Source organism: Artemia franciscana, chromosome 1 (assembly GCF_032884065.1).
Source record: "Artemia franciscana chromosome 1, ASM3288406v1, whole genome shotgun sequence".
Taxonomy (NCBI): domain Eukaryota; kingdom Metazoa; phylum Arthropoda; class Branchiopoda; order Anostraca; family Artemiidae; genus Artemia; species Artemia franciscana.
Window position 1 is genome coordinate 53609784 of NC_088863.1, and position 16775 is coordinate 53626558.

Here is a 16775-nt window from a genome sequence, read left to right on the forward strand (position 1 = left end):
TACTATTGAGCCGGGTCACCCCTTAATTACAGCTCATTACCACGAAGTGTTTGATAAGGGAATTTCAGGGACTGTTGAGGGCGATGTTTGGCTAGATCAAAACACATATAGATTATCAACAGAACAGATCAGAAATAGCCAGAAACGGCTTAAAATATTGAATTGGAGCTATCAGGGTATCTAGCTTTGTGAAGAAATAAACATAAATTGGCATCCATGGTCTCATTAAAATTCATGGAAGGCTCAAAAGAACAGAAACACATTTCTACAGCCAAAAGCGCTGCTTGCGCTCATATTAAAAAAAAATCACAACAGACAATTTTAGGGGTAGGGGAAGAGCTAATTGTTTATTTTATTTTTTTGACCTAGTAATCGATTTTAACAATCAATATTTTAATTAAAATTAATGAAATTTTAGCGAAATCACGATTAAATCTGCGACAATGTACTAGGATAATGGTACCCTAATTGCTATTTTATAACCTGAACTTTTGACCGACTGGCAAACAAACTAGCTTTATGTCAGTTACCCCTGTTCATATCCCTCTTTAATAGTCTGAAGAGACTAGTTATATTTTGACATAAAATTCAATAGATCTTAACAGGTTCGTTCTTAGTCTTTAGTCCATATATTCGGAAGAATAAGGCGAATGAAAAAAAAAACCATGTTCAAGAAGATGTCGTTTGAAGCTTCTTTGCCAGTGATGTCATCTTTCTTTGACCTTTATAATCGATATTGTAGCTTTTTAGTACACATTATATTTTACTGTTGAAGAACAAATAAGCAGCAGTAGTTTCATGGGTTCAAGATAAAAAAAAACCGTGATTATGATTAATTTTACGACAGATGTATTTTAAAATCTTTCAAAAGTAAATTTTCCCACTCAACCGGAACTCACGACGTTAATAATGGAGAAAATGAACTTAATGGGTTATAATGTCATAAAATTAATTAGTTTTTGGTCCAAATTGCATTAAATAATATTAAAATTTACACACAAGAATTTTTTATATGATGTAAATAATTTAATTTCCCAAATTCTCTTTACTGTGGCTTTCGGTTTTGGAGTTTGCCTTTTTATTTTGTTTGGTATACTTTGATCTATTTTTTATTCTTTTAGACTAAGAACAATCGGAGGCTACAAGCTCACGAAAATGTTTCGAGAAGGGGTGGGGGTGTGTGTTTCAAAGTGTATTTTTTAGTTCTGGAGTGGAGGTGATTTTTCTGTTTAATCTATCTTTCCAATGAAAATACAGAAAACACATTTTTCAAAATTAGTGGGGGGGGGGCCTAAGGAGGAGATAAAGATGGGTAAATACACTTTTGTTTGTAAATACTCGGAAGTTGACAAGAAATATAAATCGTTCATTTTCGGCGAGAATTTGGAAAACTCGAGGTTAGTGGCACCAATGCTTCGTATCTGCAATATTTTAAAGCTTTAGTTGCCATAGCGTCAAGACTTACGTTATTTTTAGCCTTTTTCACTTTCTGGTACTTTTTCTTGGTTTGATGAAGGATTTATCTAACACCTATTGAATAAGCAAAGTAAAATCAAGGGAATTTTTTACAGGTCAATGGCATTCCCTTTTTATACTTTCATCACCTTTTATTAAGAAATAACGGCGCAAAATTCTTCCAGATCAGTTTTTTTGCTCTTCCTTCGTGTTATTTTGAGTCTAAAATGTTGTTTTCAAGCTGAAAAATCAGAAATTCCAGTTATCCACGCCAGCCTACGTTATTTTAATAAATTTTTCTCATTGAATATCTTGTATATTCTTAACTAATCTAGCCCACAATTAACTTTTCCAAGATTTAAAATTCTGTAAAAAGATCTTAAGGAGGGGGACAAACTTAAAAGGAATTTTGTGCCAGAGAAGCGTCTCATTATTGGAAAACTTAAATGCTTGCACTTTTTTACATTTTTGAATTTCGTGTCTTTTGTTTTGTTTTTTCTCTCTCTCTTTTCTCCTTTTGTTATTTCTGTCCATGATAACAGGCTGCTACAGAAAATTTTTCTTTTTTTATGCTTGTATTTCATGTTATTGAATGAGCTGTGGCGAATTATGCTGTGACATAATGTCTATTTTATTTAATTCCTTAATTTTTTCTTCCCCAAAAAGTCCTAAATTTCTGATAAAAATCGCAGAGTTGAGGAAAAACAAAATCCTAAATCTACTTTATTAACAAAGACACATTTGACGAGAATATGAATCAACAGAGAAATTAGTTTACTATTAACCTGTTTTTGGCAGTTGTCTAGGCGAAAACCTTCTTTATTAAGCACAACCCGCTAATTATTGGTCAACAATTTAAAGTCCTGGTGATTATTCACTTATCTGTGTTGCGTGGAAAACAGGTAGCAAGAATATAAAAAAGTAATTAAAATGAACATTCAGATTCATATAACAAATAGCAAATCATTACTATAACAAATCATAAGAAATATAGCTATAAATTGCATAGACAAATTATAATTAAAGAAATGTATATGTATATATATATATATATATATATATATATATATATATATATATATATATATATATATATATATATATATATATATATATATATATATATATATATATATATATATCTTTTACCCACCAAAAGAGGAGCACCAACTAGATTTTTTAAAGGTGGGATTATTTCCGACTTCTGCTTAAAGAATAGCGTAATGATAAATGCATCAAAGACATGAACCAGTGAAGTGAAAGTACATTTTTACCTGTATGGAAAGTAAACTAAACTCAATAAAGTAAACCATTTACTGTAAAGTGAACTCGTATTTGTGTTTTTTCTATGATATTTTTTTTTTTACATTTCCAAAAAATGGCTCGAAGGATGGAATGAATTATCAAGTTTTAGCTTTGGAAGTTGAAATTAGTTAGTTCCAGAAGCCTATGTTTGGGGCAAAAAATGAATATTTTATTCTGGAAAACTTGTTTGTTGCGCAAAGGGGTAAATGCAAAAAAGAAGAAAAGCGCGCAAATTAGTAAAAAGGTGTTGAAAGTTGGTCTCAGAAAGTTATTGGGACAGACCCTACTATTCTAACCCCTTGACGAAAATTCACAGCTTTTCTAGCTGGTATGAGATGTTTTGCTCATTTAATTCATCGTTAATTTTCTCGCTCTCAGTAAGAAATCATTGTGTGGCTGCTAGTTCTACAATCATTTTAATTCATGGCACCTCGACTAAATCGCCTAATTTGATATTACAGCCACCTTAAATATAATTTTGCTACTGAATAAATAGCTGGAAAAAGGAATTATTCAATGTCACAAATAGTACTTAATTTTTGTTCATAGAAAAAAAATAACTAAAATGTCCATCCAGTCAAACCCAGTATCATGTCTTGGCAATCAGAATTTACATACGAAGGATAATTAATCTTCGAAATTTAAGCGATTTAATTGCTGCAATTTCCTACAAAATATTACACAGAAAACACACACAAAAATCACTTTCATGTTTTTGGAAAAAAAAAAGTAAAAAATGAAGACAACCTTCAAAGCTAATAATAACTACTCATTATCCAAAATGCAGCAATAAATGCTGACATATATTTTATTAAAAACAATATAACAGAATAATATATTATATTAACAAACTCTTAAAACAAAGTTAAAAAGACAAAACAAAACTCTTTGTTACTGTTACTATGTAAACCGGAATGAAGTGGTACTTAAATAGGTCTGTATCATTTAACCTACAATCAAACCCGAAGAAAAGCTTCTATGAGCTATAGAAACTGGCATCTCCATTATTCATTAAGTATTTTTTTTAGTAAAAATTTCAGTTAATTATCGCTTTAACATTTAATTAAGCTTCAAATATCAGCTGATCTTATTTCACGAAGTTTCTCATCAATAAATCTATTCTCCATATTCTTATGTTGTTTTTATTTTACTATGCTTACTTTATATCTTTTCTTTTTGTTTATATTTTTATTTGTTAATCCTATTTAATGTTATTCTTTACATAGGAATCTACAATCGACAGGACTTAACAATCAAAGATTTTTATGTTCGAAATCATTTACTTTCATATAAGTTAAAAAATCTGATTTAAGAAAAAGATTAAAAAGAAGAAAGACACTAATAAAATCCAAAAATTGACCTCCATCCAAATCAGAATTTTAACTGGTTTACAGTGCTTTCAAAATTGATTCTAAACTAATGCTCTGCAGAAACATATCCGTGTGCTAATATTTACACTTTCCCAAAAAGGACACGAAACATGCAAATCTTAAAAATAAAAAAAGAGAAAAAAAGTCGTACAAATCACGAAACATGAAAAAAGCGACTGACTGCGATGAAGTATTTAAGCAGTTTCTATTTATCTATAGGCCTAATGGTTTTGTTAACAGTAAATTATTTTATTGTAATTATTTTAAGTGTATCTTATGATTCGCTTTTGGGCAATGGGAGCATATGATTGAATCAAAATATTGAAATCATTCGTTGAATTTCTTTTAATGGAAATACTGGTCTATTAGTGATACTATCGAAATCCTACAAATATCTATACTGAAAATGGGAAGTTAATGGAATAGGGACAGTTACTTGAGTCATTTAAAAAATTTATTTAAACTTCCGGTAAATAGTTAAAACTATAAAAAAAATTCTCGTTTTTTAATTGCCCAGGGTCAATCTCTTCAGCGTTGTTAGCCTGCTTGAAAAAAGTCAATAGATTGATTTAATATAGACACTATTGTAATTGAATGTTTGTTGAATCAGGGTTGCCAAAAAGAAATTTTTTCCCATTTTTGGCAAAACAAAAGTGTGCGACACTAGGTTTTGCTTATATCTTAGTTTGTTTCTCTTTTACTCGCTAATTATGCAACGATACGATCAGTTTTATTGGCGGTAAGTGACTGACTGTTATCATAAACACAGGGATAGTACCCACAACTGTCAAGAAGTTTTATCAACTATAAAAAGAAACCAGAACAGTTTGGCAAGTTCAGGTCAAATTAATAAACAATTTATATGATAATGTTTATTATTCAGACTAGCTATTAAAAACAAAATAAATCTTATCAATAAAATAACTCTGTTTTTAAGTAGTAAAATAAAGCGTCCAGATTCAATTAAAAATTAGTCTTGATCTTTTTTTATAATTCACATTTTGTTTATTTTCATATAGTATACTATGATACATACAAACATAGGCATGCAAAAAAGATTAGTATTCTCCATTTAGTAAAAATAAAAAAATCGAAAAAAATTTGGGAAGCAAAAAAACAAACAACTTAAACTGAATCAATCAAACCAACGAAAAACTGCTCTGCTGAAAATTTGCCGGGATGAATTAATTTACTTTTTGCTTGGCAGCCCTCGCCTACAGCAAAGGCTATTTACTCAAGCTCAAAATAAATGTCAACTACTGATCTTTGCAAAAAGAGGCTTAACACTCTAATAGGCAGAAGGGTGCAGTGTATTTAAATGCAGTCTGATGTATCTATAGAGATATACTTTTGAATTTAATAACACTATCTCATGGTAATTTAATACAAGTACGTCTATGTGCGTATCATGCGCAACACATTAAATACAAAAATCTAAATGACACTTTGAATATCTAATTACATAATGAAGACACTTAACAATCGTGTATATAGAGTCTATCAAAGACCCAACTCTTTTGACTCCATAATAAAACAGAGAAACTGTCACAAAAGGAATCTTAAAAGGTTCCTTTTGTTTCTTTCTATAATGGCATTGAGAAAGGGCAATGTAATGCAAGGCACAATGTAAATAGCAGTTTAACAACTATATTAGTGTAGTAGAATACACGGAGGGAAACCATTAATTCCGAACAATACATACAACTCCGAGTGCAGCCGACTGCAACAACAACAGAAATCTTCCAAAACTTTCTCAGTATTTTTCAGAAAGTAAATGTAGACTTTTCTAGACGTAACTCTTCTGAGTCTATAAAGAATCAGAATTTTTTAAAAGGGTCAAGTGAGAGGGTTTCTCAGGGAGTTGAGAAGAAGGGGTTTCAGAAAGTTTTTCTGTGCCTTTCTACATTAGTGTTGAGAAAAAGCAACGTAATACAAAAGACTATGAAAGTTAAAGTTTAACAGCTATCCTAGGGTACTGGAATCAAATAAAACTTAGCAGACTGACTCGAAAGGAAACCATGGATTCTAAACAGGAATGCAACCAACGGAGAAATCAAAAAGAAAAAAAAATGATTAAATCAGCCTCGTATAAGTTTATTGTTTTTAAAGTAAAGCATTATTTTCTCTAGGCTATAATTTGATTTCCTGTTTCAAATCAGTCTTTCACGGATCAGTCTGTGCAAGATAAATATTTGAAATTAATTAAAATATAAATTTTTTTTTTTAAAGCTGCGTTTTTTTTCAGAAACATTACTTATTTACAAAACTTGTAGTGTTGACAGCGTTTGTCTATTCATTTATAAGTTTAACGTTAACATTGGTAAAAACTGCAACCAATTTCTTTTCTTGGATTCAACGGAGTCAATATCGCCCGTCTTATCTTCGAAACCACAATCCTATTAACAAGTTTCATTGGATGTGTTCCAAAAACCAATTGTCGTTATTTATGGATTGTTTATATTACCTACAATGGCAAAGAGCTAAAAATCTATCTCTTATATGATTATGATAAGCAAAGCTGTTAAAATTTTAGTTATTTCTTCACTTATCCTGGTTGCCACTGCCGGAGCGGGCTAGCAAAGAGTGAAGCAGGGCCCACACAAACCGTAAGTTTAAAACTACGTCTTACAAAACTGTCTTGTACGAAAATTATCGTGTTAACTATTATTTTGGTTCAACACAATAGTAAATACTTTGTGAGAAGATTTTTTCCGAGCACTCCTCAAAAATGGTGCCAAATCAAGATGAAAATTGTACCATTGTAATCAGCATGGTTAAACACTCATACACGAAGTTTTCAACTCTCCTTTTTGAGAGCCCGAAAAACCTCATTTGAGGCTGGATAGCAGTGATGTGTCCCATATACAGCATTCAAAAAGCTTGCTTATTATCTGGTGTTTTGGAAGCTTATAATAATTAACTCATTGTCGTTAATGATTACCTCCGAGAACACAGCCTAAACGTAGCATCGTCAATTGGGGAAGGGCAATGGGGTCGCATTTAACACTTCTAGATTTCTCGACCCCTCTTAACTTTCATTAAAACATTTTTTGGTATTTTTATTGAGAAAAATAAAAAAAAGAATGAATCCCTCCCTGGATTTTGAAAAATACATTTACCCCCCCCCCCTTCAACATTTTTGTAAATTGACACCACTCGCTATGTATTTTACAAAGATTCAAAAATATGCGTCGGTTCTCGAAATTATACTGAATAGATGATAATATGTAGCATAATCCTATTGTAACTTCTTATTACAGATTTCCTTACCCTAAGCCCCATTTTACTGAATGGATTTTTTTCTCATCTCAGAATCGATTTTCTTGACAAAGAATGTCGATCACAAAGAGAATTTACTAAATGTCAAAAAAAAAAAGTGAAACTGCTATTATAACTCAGGTGCCTTATTGTCCAGCAATCCTTATTGACCTTTTGTGCGCCTGGGGCAAATCTTGATTAGCATCCATCCCCCCACCCCGTCTCAGGCCAGAGACGGGGTGGCCAGAAAAAAATTTCAAGCCAGATTTAATTAATAATTATTTATCAACAAGATTGTCATTTATCAACAAAATTTCCATTTGTTTAAATTTGAATTTTCTTACTTTATATGATAAAAGATATGGAAAAAATAAAAATTCAAATTCAGTTTTCTTATAATTATTGCCAACTAGCTCCGATATTTTATTTTAATACAACTTAAATTTCAAAAATTACAAAATTATTACAGCTGTCACATTATTTATTTGAGCTTTTGTACCACCACCAAGGGCAAGTGCCCCCTCTACTCCCCTAAAACTACCTCTGGTCCAGCTAGGAATTATCAAGGTGCCAAACTATATTATTCCCCTTAATCGGAAATAGTCATTTAATAGGCATTATGTGACGTTTTTCTTCAAACTATTCAGTTTCTATCAGTTTGTCCAACGTGTTTTCTCCTGCCTTATTTGGTTTCCAGGATTTTTAAATATTTTTTTGTCCCAAATTGTGTCATATCATCTTTTTTTAATTAGAGAAAAGTTGGGGATATAAAACTTTTAATACAAAATCTACGTGATCTTGGATAAATGATAAAAAAAAACATGTGCAAACAGCGTTCCGTAAGTCCAATTTAGCTTATACTTGACTAGACATCAATGTCGAAGCACAATAATTCAATCATAATTTGCTTACTATTTTATAAGCATCATGATTGATCCATGAGGGACTATTTTCATGCTGACCAGAGGCTCAGCCGAAACATTCTGCCCGGTAAATAAGAAAATGTTGGTCAGATGCAAAGATTGATCCATGAGGGACTATTTTCATGCTGACCAGAGGCTCAGCCAAAACATTCTGCCCGGTAAATAAGAAAATATTGGTCAGATGCAAAGGCATTTCTGATTCTCAGAACCAGAGAGCTTTTGCAGGAAAACACCTGTAGGAAGGAACTAAGGATAGGCTGGATTAATTAGCCAAATTAATAAAAAAAAACTTTCTTACAGAAGTAAAGAGCAAAATTGAAACTTGTACGAAACAAAATTATTAGTTTGCAAGACGTATGCAAGACATAAAATGCTGTAATTCATATTGCAAGGCAAATATGCAAAATATATTTTCTACTTCCGGTGTTTTGTCACTGAGTAGCAATTGTATATAAACGTTTAATTTTTTTTCTTTTTTATTCTTACTTAATATTAGATCTCTGCTTTTGTCTTTTTAACTGCATGTTTCTTGTTTTCCTTTTTCAACGCTGAGGACGTCTTGCTGGATACAATGAGGAACATTTGTGTTATTGCTCTTCTTACTGGACATCTAGATGGTCTGTGTCCATAGACGGTCCATTATTAATGCATTGATTTTTAAATATTTTTTTCTTGTTTTGATAAATGTGATACTGACCAAGACAAGGAACAGTGCCACGTCTCATTCCAGAATTGCCAGAACTATTTGTCTGACAAATGCAAGAACCACTGAAACGACAGTTAACTCAGAATCAGAAGTGACAAAAAAAACCTTCATGACCCAAAATTTATGCTAGCGAAAATTGCTAGCATAAAAAACAGACATAAACTGTCATATTAACCGTGTTAATTAACTGTCGTAATTAACAGACATTAACTCAAAATTTTGTTGGAAAACAGGGTCTTGAATTTTCACAACCGATAAGGTCCAAAAAGTTTTTTTTCTTCCACATAACCTGATAACAAAAAAATCTACTTAAAGAATGTATTCGTAAATCTATTTACTGTTTGTGTAAGAAACAAACTATTATACAGCTTAAGAAAAAAAAAAACTTTATCTAAGTAAAAACATTTAAATTTACATTAAACGGAAAGAATAAAAGGCAAAGGAACTAAAGGATTCAGAAAAGACAGCGCAAAGGAGGAATGAAAGTAAAAGCTATGGTAAGAATAATTCTTCATGTATATTTTTCCAAGCTTTCAAACTACCTTGGGAATGGCTTAGTTCTATTATTCATTCTAAAAATAAAATGATTAAAGAATGTTATAATAAGTTTAATTTAAGAATATTACAAATCTGTAAAATATTTGGAATTTACAGAAATTAACAGCTATTTACAGCAATTATTGTTTATATCGTTTATATCTAATGTTGAGGTTAAGGATACATTTCTTCCTTCAAGCTGAAAAGGCTTGTCTACCACACATGTCTAATTTCCTTCGGCAGCATTAATAGCATAATTTAGCGCATACCCCATTCATAGTCGAGGCTATAAAATTAAGACTAGAAAAAAAAGTCACAATAATGTAAATTTCTGGTGGTTTACTTCAACCCAGGCTTTGCATGAAGCTACATGAGACTCATTTGTGAACAATCCAGAAGCTGATTCGAGGGATATATTATTTTTCCTAAATTGATTAAAAAGACCATGAGTATAGCTAGAGATTTATCCTGGGGTGGGGATTGCAGAAACATTAACTTCGTGAGTCAAAAGTTAGTTTTACACCGACTTTAAAAACTTCTACATGGGACAATTGGTTCTTAGATGACCGCTCTGTACCTCCCTGTCTACAATTAGCTATACCCATGCAAAAAATCACAGGAATCTTAAAAGACTAGAGACTCGATCCGATCTTCGAGATAAAATCTTAGAATATAATCTAGTCGAATTTTCCTCTGAAGTAATCCCGTGTCTTTTTTTTTTATTCGACTGGGCCCACTTCACGACTTGACGCTCGTATTTTCTTCTTCTTTTCAAGCTAATACACTAGCATCACTAAGGTTAATGTCATCTTCAGTTTCCTATGATTTTTTTTCTGAGTATAAAAATGGCAAGATAGTCATTGGACAGATTCATCTATGTTTTATGCATCAAGCCAATAGAATTTCACTATTCTTATGCAGGTTCGTTCAGCGCCCTTGAATAACTTATGTGCTGCTAGTGAGATCTAGACAGAAACAGATGCAACTCTTCCAGCTGTTAAAAAATTGGAAAAATTGCAATTTTCATATATGTATGTAAAGTCTATAAACGGGATCTGTTCACACAACAGCTTAATTGAGATTCAATTTGGCAGATCTTCAGTTTAGGGTGTCAGAAATTTGGCTTATATCTGAAATACAAATGCCTTTAAACATACATTTACAAACAAAAATGTCTTCTATGTATAAAATAAAATGTCTGTTTGTGTGTGTATGCGGCTTTTTCTGGGTCTAGTGAATCGTTTGCATTGAAAAATAAAATAAACTGATCAAGTTAGGAACCTGAACTTTAGTAGAAAAAATTTTGAACAATATAAAACGACGTTGCTTATAAAAACGCGCAAAGTGTGCACTAAAAAAAGAAAATCACAAAACCTAAGCAACCAGAAATTTGACATCATGAAAACGAGGGATCAAAGACCTAAGTTCCTACGTGCCAGATAATAGCAAATGAAACGAGCTGAACTTCGAGGTTAGATTGTTCGTGGGAACCATGTTGAAGGAGGCGGAACATCGGACAAAGCCAGCTCCTTTGCTAGTATATGTGTATAAAATCAAGTAAGTGTGTTTGTGTTTCGTGTTTTGAAGAAGTGCATTTGGGCCAAAGGCACGAGCTTCCGACGTTAGTGATCAAAGGGAGACTGCCTTTTATGAGCCAACTATTTGCAAGCTAAAGTATTTTGTTAATACATACGTATACTTACATAGTTGCTGTTAGCTGTTACTTATCGTATACTTAAATATTTGATAATGTTTTCAAAACAAAACAAAACATTAGTTTTTGTTACTTACAAGGGTTTGTTGCAATTAAATCAAACAAATCTTCAATAATCCATGAATTTTAGTCGTGTAAGTGCGAAATTGATACAGCTGCGAGCAAAGGAAGGCAACTGTTTGTTAAAACAAAGTCAACTAGGCATTCAATAAAGCACGAATAACTTCCATGTTAATGAAGGGGTTGACACGGTTGCATCCTCTGTTCTTCTCGGCAATATCTGTCCATTTTATGTTTTAGCTTCCTGTGGAATAATAAAAAGTTTTTTGTAACTTTTGGCAGTTATCATATAGAATGCTCTTGTAAATACATAGATTCAGAAATCAACAAAACCACTTTGGCCATAGAGCTATAGCGAAAAAAATGGTACGCTGACATAATTAGACCGGTTACCGATGGGCCCAATTATCAAGCTCTGCTATAATAATATTTAAGAAATTTAATTCAAGACGTTGAAAAATTCCTCATAATATTTCGCCAGGTAGCAAAAGATGGCGTTGACTGTTTTTCTTAGAGATAAGCCTAAGTCTTTTCTCCTATTATTTTATTCTTCCATGTAAGTTTTTCTTTTATCGTTGTTTTGCCTTTTATATCTCTATTGCTTATTCTTTTTTATTAGTTCATTATCAGCTCTTGTTTATTCCCCTTTTTAATTATCCTTTCCTTGAATAGCCCGTATATTGAACAAAAAAGTAAATATAGGACACAAAATGGATGTTATATCTATACTTTAGCAGACGTTCGGTTTTCAGAAATTCCAGCAGTGAGGGTAATCTCCTAAAACATATTCTGACAATCTTCCGGCTTTAAAAAATCCCTAACGGTGTATTAACTTCCAAATATCATGTTATTTAGATATCTTTCAATATTTTTGTCGAAAAAGATAACAGTGGTTGGTCATTTAAAATAATTTTTTTTTTCTCTCTAGTACAAACATAAATAGAGAAATGGAGCAAGGAAAAAGAAAAGGAGAAAACGAAAAACATGACAAGAAAGTGAAGCCCTAAGAAAAAAATTAAAACAAAAACTCTAAACATAAATTAACCTAAATGGTGTGAAAACTGCTATGGCGTGTTCTACCGTATGTATGTACGGGAGTTCTACACTTCTATGGACTAGGAGTGAAGCCAAGACAGTGAAGTAGACTATATAATCACACCACTTGCAACTACGCTGTCAAATAAGAAGTTGCTGTACAGTGAGCATTATAAACAACAAACTCATTTTTAGTAGCTTTGGTTAAAATTCCTAAAAGTTTATAGCTTTCCCGTTTTCTTAGAGGCATAGAAGTATTTCTCATAATTTCTATTTGTTTTAACGCCATTGTCGTGTGATTATTTTTGTAACGACAAGCAATGTGCGCTTACCGGTTTTCAGGAACAGTAAATGAATAAATAGCCAGAAGTTGGTAAATCAAAGTTCGCCTGTTAGAGAGGCTCTGTGGTTTACCTATTAGAGAGGATGCAAGAAATGCAGGAAAGTAAAACACAACGAGATCTTCAGAAAGAAGATATGCGACAAGAAGCATCACAACAAATACCAAATGAAAATAACGAGAAAGAAATCTGTTGTTAGAAAAAAGCGACAGGCATGATCACATTGAATCGTAAACGAAACCTGTGGTTAGAAGAGAATCAACAGTGAGAATCACAACGAGTTCCACGAGAGATTAAATTCTATAAAATATATATTTCTTTGATGTATTAACAGGAAGAAAGAATTGAATTCAAACCAGAATTTCTTAACTCAATTGAAATTACTTTTTTGACATCTCATTACTTAAAACTATTAATGAATATGAAACTATCCATGAATATAAAACTATTTCCTAGTTCAATTGAAATTGCTGATTTCTCACCTCATGAATTCAAACTAAAGAATAACGTGATGATTATACTCATGTGTAGCCGAGCACCGAGGGCCAGGCTAAGCCCCGGCCTACGGTACTATACAGTTGCTTGTTTACAGAGAGTACATTATTATTTACTTGGAATGTCCTATACAAGCCAATGCATTGGATTTTTTGGTATTCTTTCCTATTTACTATTATAAATAAAGCTCCTTAGCTCTGAAAAAATACTAGAGACTAGATTTTTAGCTTTTAAGGTTAATACAGCAAATCAACTTTTACTTTTCTCATATATATCTGCATTTCTGGCACATCAACATACTTTGCAGCATAAAGAACTCAATATTAGCGCATTCAATAAAATCTTACATTTAATCAAAGAAGGCTGTTTTTTGCTACTAGCTAAAGATTAAAAAATCTTGCATAGCATATATTGATTTGGATAGCACATAATCCGTTGGAATGCTTTTTCTATGTATTTTCTACGGATGAGTGTTCTGAAACCTCAACAGAGTCATGTAAGCATACTATATGAACAAGAAAAAGCATTAAATTCAAATACTTTTTTCGGTGGCCATACTTTTTTTTAGCTTACCCTAAAAACAAGAAAAGGATTAAATTGAAAAATGGAAAACTATTGTTACCTTGTTATGAAAAAAGAAGCATATTTATGTGGGTATCACATCTAGCTTAAGTCCTGTTGAAGAGTCCGGTTTGCATTTTCCACAAAATCCTCCACACTTTCCTTGCACCTTTTGATAATCCTAAAATTAGAGACTTCGTTTAAATATATCACTAGTTAATTCTGTGGTTTCATTATTTTGGTTTTTTGTTTTTTCTGAAATTTGAAATTTTATTAGTTCATTAAACTTACACATTTTCAAATATTTTTAGACATCCTCAAATGTCGATTTTGTCAATTTTGAGATTTTTCTAACGAAAGCCTACATTGTCATAATAAAAACACAAAGGTTAATATTAACTCTAAACATTTACCTTTTTATTTTTCTTGCCCCAAGAGTATGCTAGTGTAGGTGCAGGCAAACTACTGCTAAAAACCCACACACGTAAAAAACACACGCTCAGTGCTCTCGTTCACTCATTCAGTCCTCCAAGGAGCGTCACTACTGCCTGTAAGATTTACTCACGCCACATGCTCTTTGAGTAGTGGCAAAATAACCAAGTGGTCCAGGTAGGTTGAAAGATCACTTAAATTTTAAAGGACAATTAAAAGTAAGTTTTCAATATATATCACATTGCTATAGATTATCTTATAGGATATGACATAATTTATATATATATATATATATATATATATATATATATATATATATAAATATATATATATATATATATATATATATATATATATATATATATATATATATATATATATATATTATACCGTATATATTAACTTTTAGAAGATGACACAAACAAAAAAGTATCAGAATAGGCAATGAAGGGAAAAAGGGACAGAAAGGGAAAAAAAAAGCAAGTAAAATTTAGTTTTTATGTGAAGTGGACATTATTTTGTATTTAACGAAGTGTCTATGATATGTTACCTAATAAATTGACTGAAATCTACCATATATGCTTTCGGTACACATCTTGAATTTTCAGAAGCCATTTTGTAATCTAATTTTTTTTTTATTGCAAGGGTTATAAAAGGGATAATGGTAATATTAAAGACTGATAATAGTATTCAATTATATTAAAAACTGATAATAGTACTAAGTTATATTGAACACTAATAAAAAATAATAAAAAACTAACAAAAATAATTTTAAAAACCGATAAGAATGAAAGATATAAATGAGGCAGGAGAAACAAGCCACGGCTCAGGCAACAAATGTTTCAATACTTTTAGCTTTAAGACTATATAACCAAAATTTATTTACCACGTTTAAGCAATACCTTATTATTCTATTACCCAATATAACTTCTAAAGCCGTTTTCTCAAAGCCTCAGACACATTTTTTGCAGGAAAAAGCATTAGAGTTTTATTTTAATTTCCTGCATAATTTTGCAACTGTAAGATACTGTACGTTGTTTTTTTTTTAGCATAACATTATTCAACTAGCAAACATGCATAGGGTGGTACATGTAAACTGACAAAAATCTGGCACGGCCCCAACACAGAAATTACACTAGGAGGTTTTTGTGACCTCCTATAGCTTTTTACACACTTCTGTGTATTTTATGTAGTTTTGGTTGCTTTGGATGCTTAGACACCCCCCCCCCCACTGAAGCCATTTCATAAATTTCGTGTTCTGGGAACAAATTTCTCATTCAATCTTTCGTGGGAGATACATGTCAGTTTGGCCCACACTACCAAGTTTCTTGATATAGAAGAATCCATATAATAACTTTTGCGCGAACTTCTAAACTTTAATAGCCATTCTCTAAATGACCAAAATAGTTTTTAATGACATGCTGTAGTGCCGATTAGATACATAACCTTCACGAAGAGATTTGTATGGTACCAATGACTGTTTTTTAAGGAACTGGTGAGCTTCTAAGGAGCTACTTCCGCTATTAAGAGTATCTGCCTTGGCAAGACGGTCTCCTGAGGGGTACAGCCACCCGACCCTCAATCCCTGAACAAAAGGCGCAACTTTACTTGAAAGGGTCTCCTAAGAGATATAATAAACTTCAAAAACCATCTTCTGATTCCAAGGTAAGCAAAATTTGACTGATAGCACATTGGACCATTAATTTTAAGCACATGGTTTCATCCCGGATGTCATTAAAAGAAAACCTAGCAAGATAGGTAAGATCTTAGGAGGGGAGAATTTGGTAATATTTTAATTAATTTCTATTGGTTTTGACTTCTCTATTGACAAATCAAATAATACCTTCACTACTTTCCAAAGCCTAAAACACACGTTTGAAGAAACCAAAGCTTTCGATAACAAGTATTTTAATAAGCTCATTTAAGATACGTCCAATTTGGTCAATAGTTTTTGATTGTTCCTAATTGAAGAATGGCTTTTTTATTCAGCATTCTAGTCAGCTTAATCTTAACTATCATAGGCAGAGCAGCGCTACCTAAGAAAAGAGCCACAGAATTTCAGGACAGACTAAGGGAACCAGGTTGAAACTGTCCAGAGAATGTTGAGGACCTTGTTGACAGGAATCAAATGACCCTATGTGCATCGTGAAAAGCACCTATCTGCAATATCTAAATAAAGGCTAAGGTTATTAAGTCGTAACTTTCGAGAAATGTTAAGGAAGATGCTGAAATTAATCATTAGACACTTTCTACATCCATGCTGTTAAAAGGGGAGGCACACAATATATTAACAGCAGCTGAGCGTATTAACTTGGTAAATGCAAAATATATTGAGAAAGGGTGTTAAACTAAGCCAAAGACTAAATCCAACGCCATGAAAGCTTCAAGAGGATGAACTAAACAAAAGACACTATCTCTATCTAGGCTGTCAAAAACATGTATCTGCAATTACTCAGGAACGGCTAAAGGTGTTAAATTGAAACTAGAACCTCGAGGGAAAAATTAAAACAAACCAAAAGGTGCTGAGCCAGGGCTGCCACAGGTTTGGCGGCACGAAAAAAGGGACTTAGGGACTTTTTGGAA

General features: G+C 32.1%; 1 protein-coding gene across 7 annotated transcripts in view; it reads right to left on the reverse strand.

Annotated features, from left to right (window-relative positions):
- Positions 1-3550: 3550 nt before the first annotated feature.
- Positions 3551-16775, reverse strand: part of LOC136031369 (A disintegrin and metalloproteinase with thrombospondin motifs 9-like) — a 466037-nt gene continuing 452812 nt past the window's right edge. For 5 of the 7 annotated variants that reach the window (XM_065710885.1, XM_065710903.1, XM_065710911.1 and 2 more), the window contains 2 exons: positions 13822-13941; positions 11325-11572 (listed from right to left, as the gene is read on the reverse strand). In XM_065710885.1, the coding sequence (XP_065566957.1) occupies positions 13846-13941 (96 nt within the window). In that variant the 3' untranslated portion in view covers positions 11325-11572; positions 13822-13845. Of the gene's footprint in view, positions 10685-11324; positions 11573-13821; positions 13942-16775 lie in introns of those variants that run through there. The other 2 variants (XM_065710922.1, XM_065710894.1) reach the window with 1 other exon arrangement.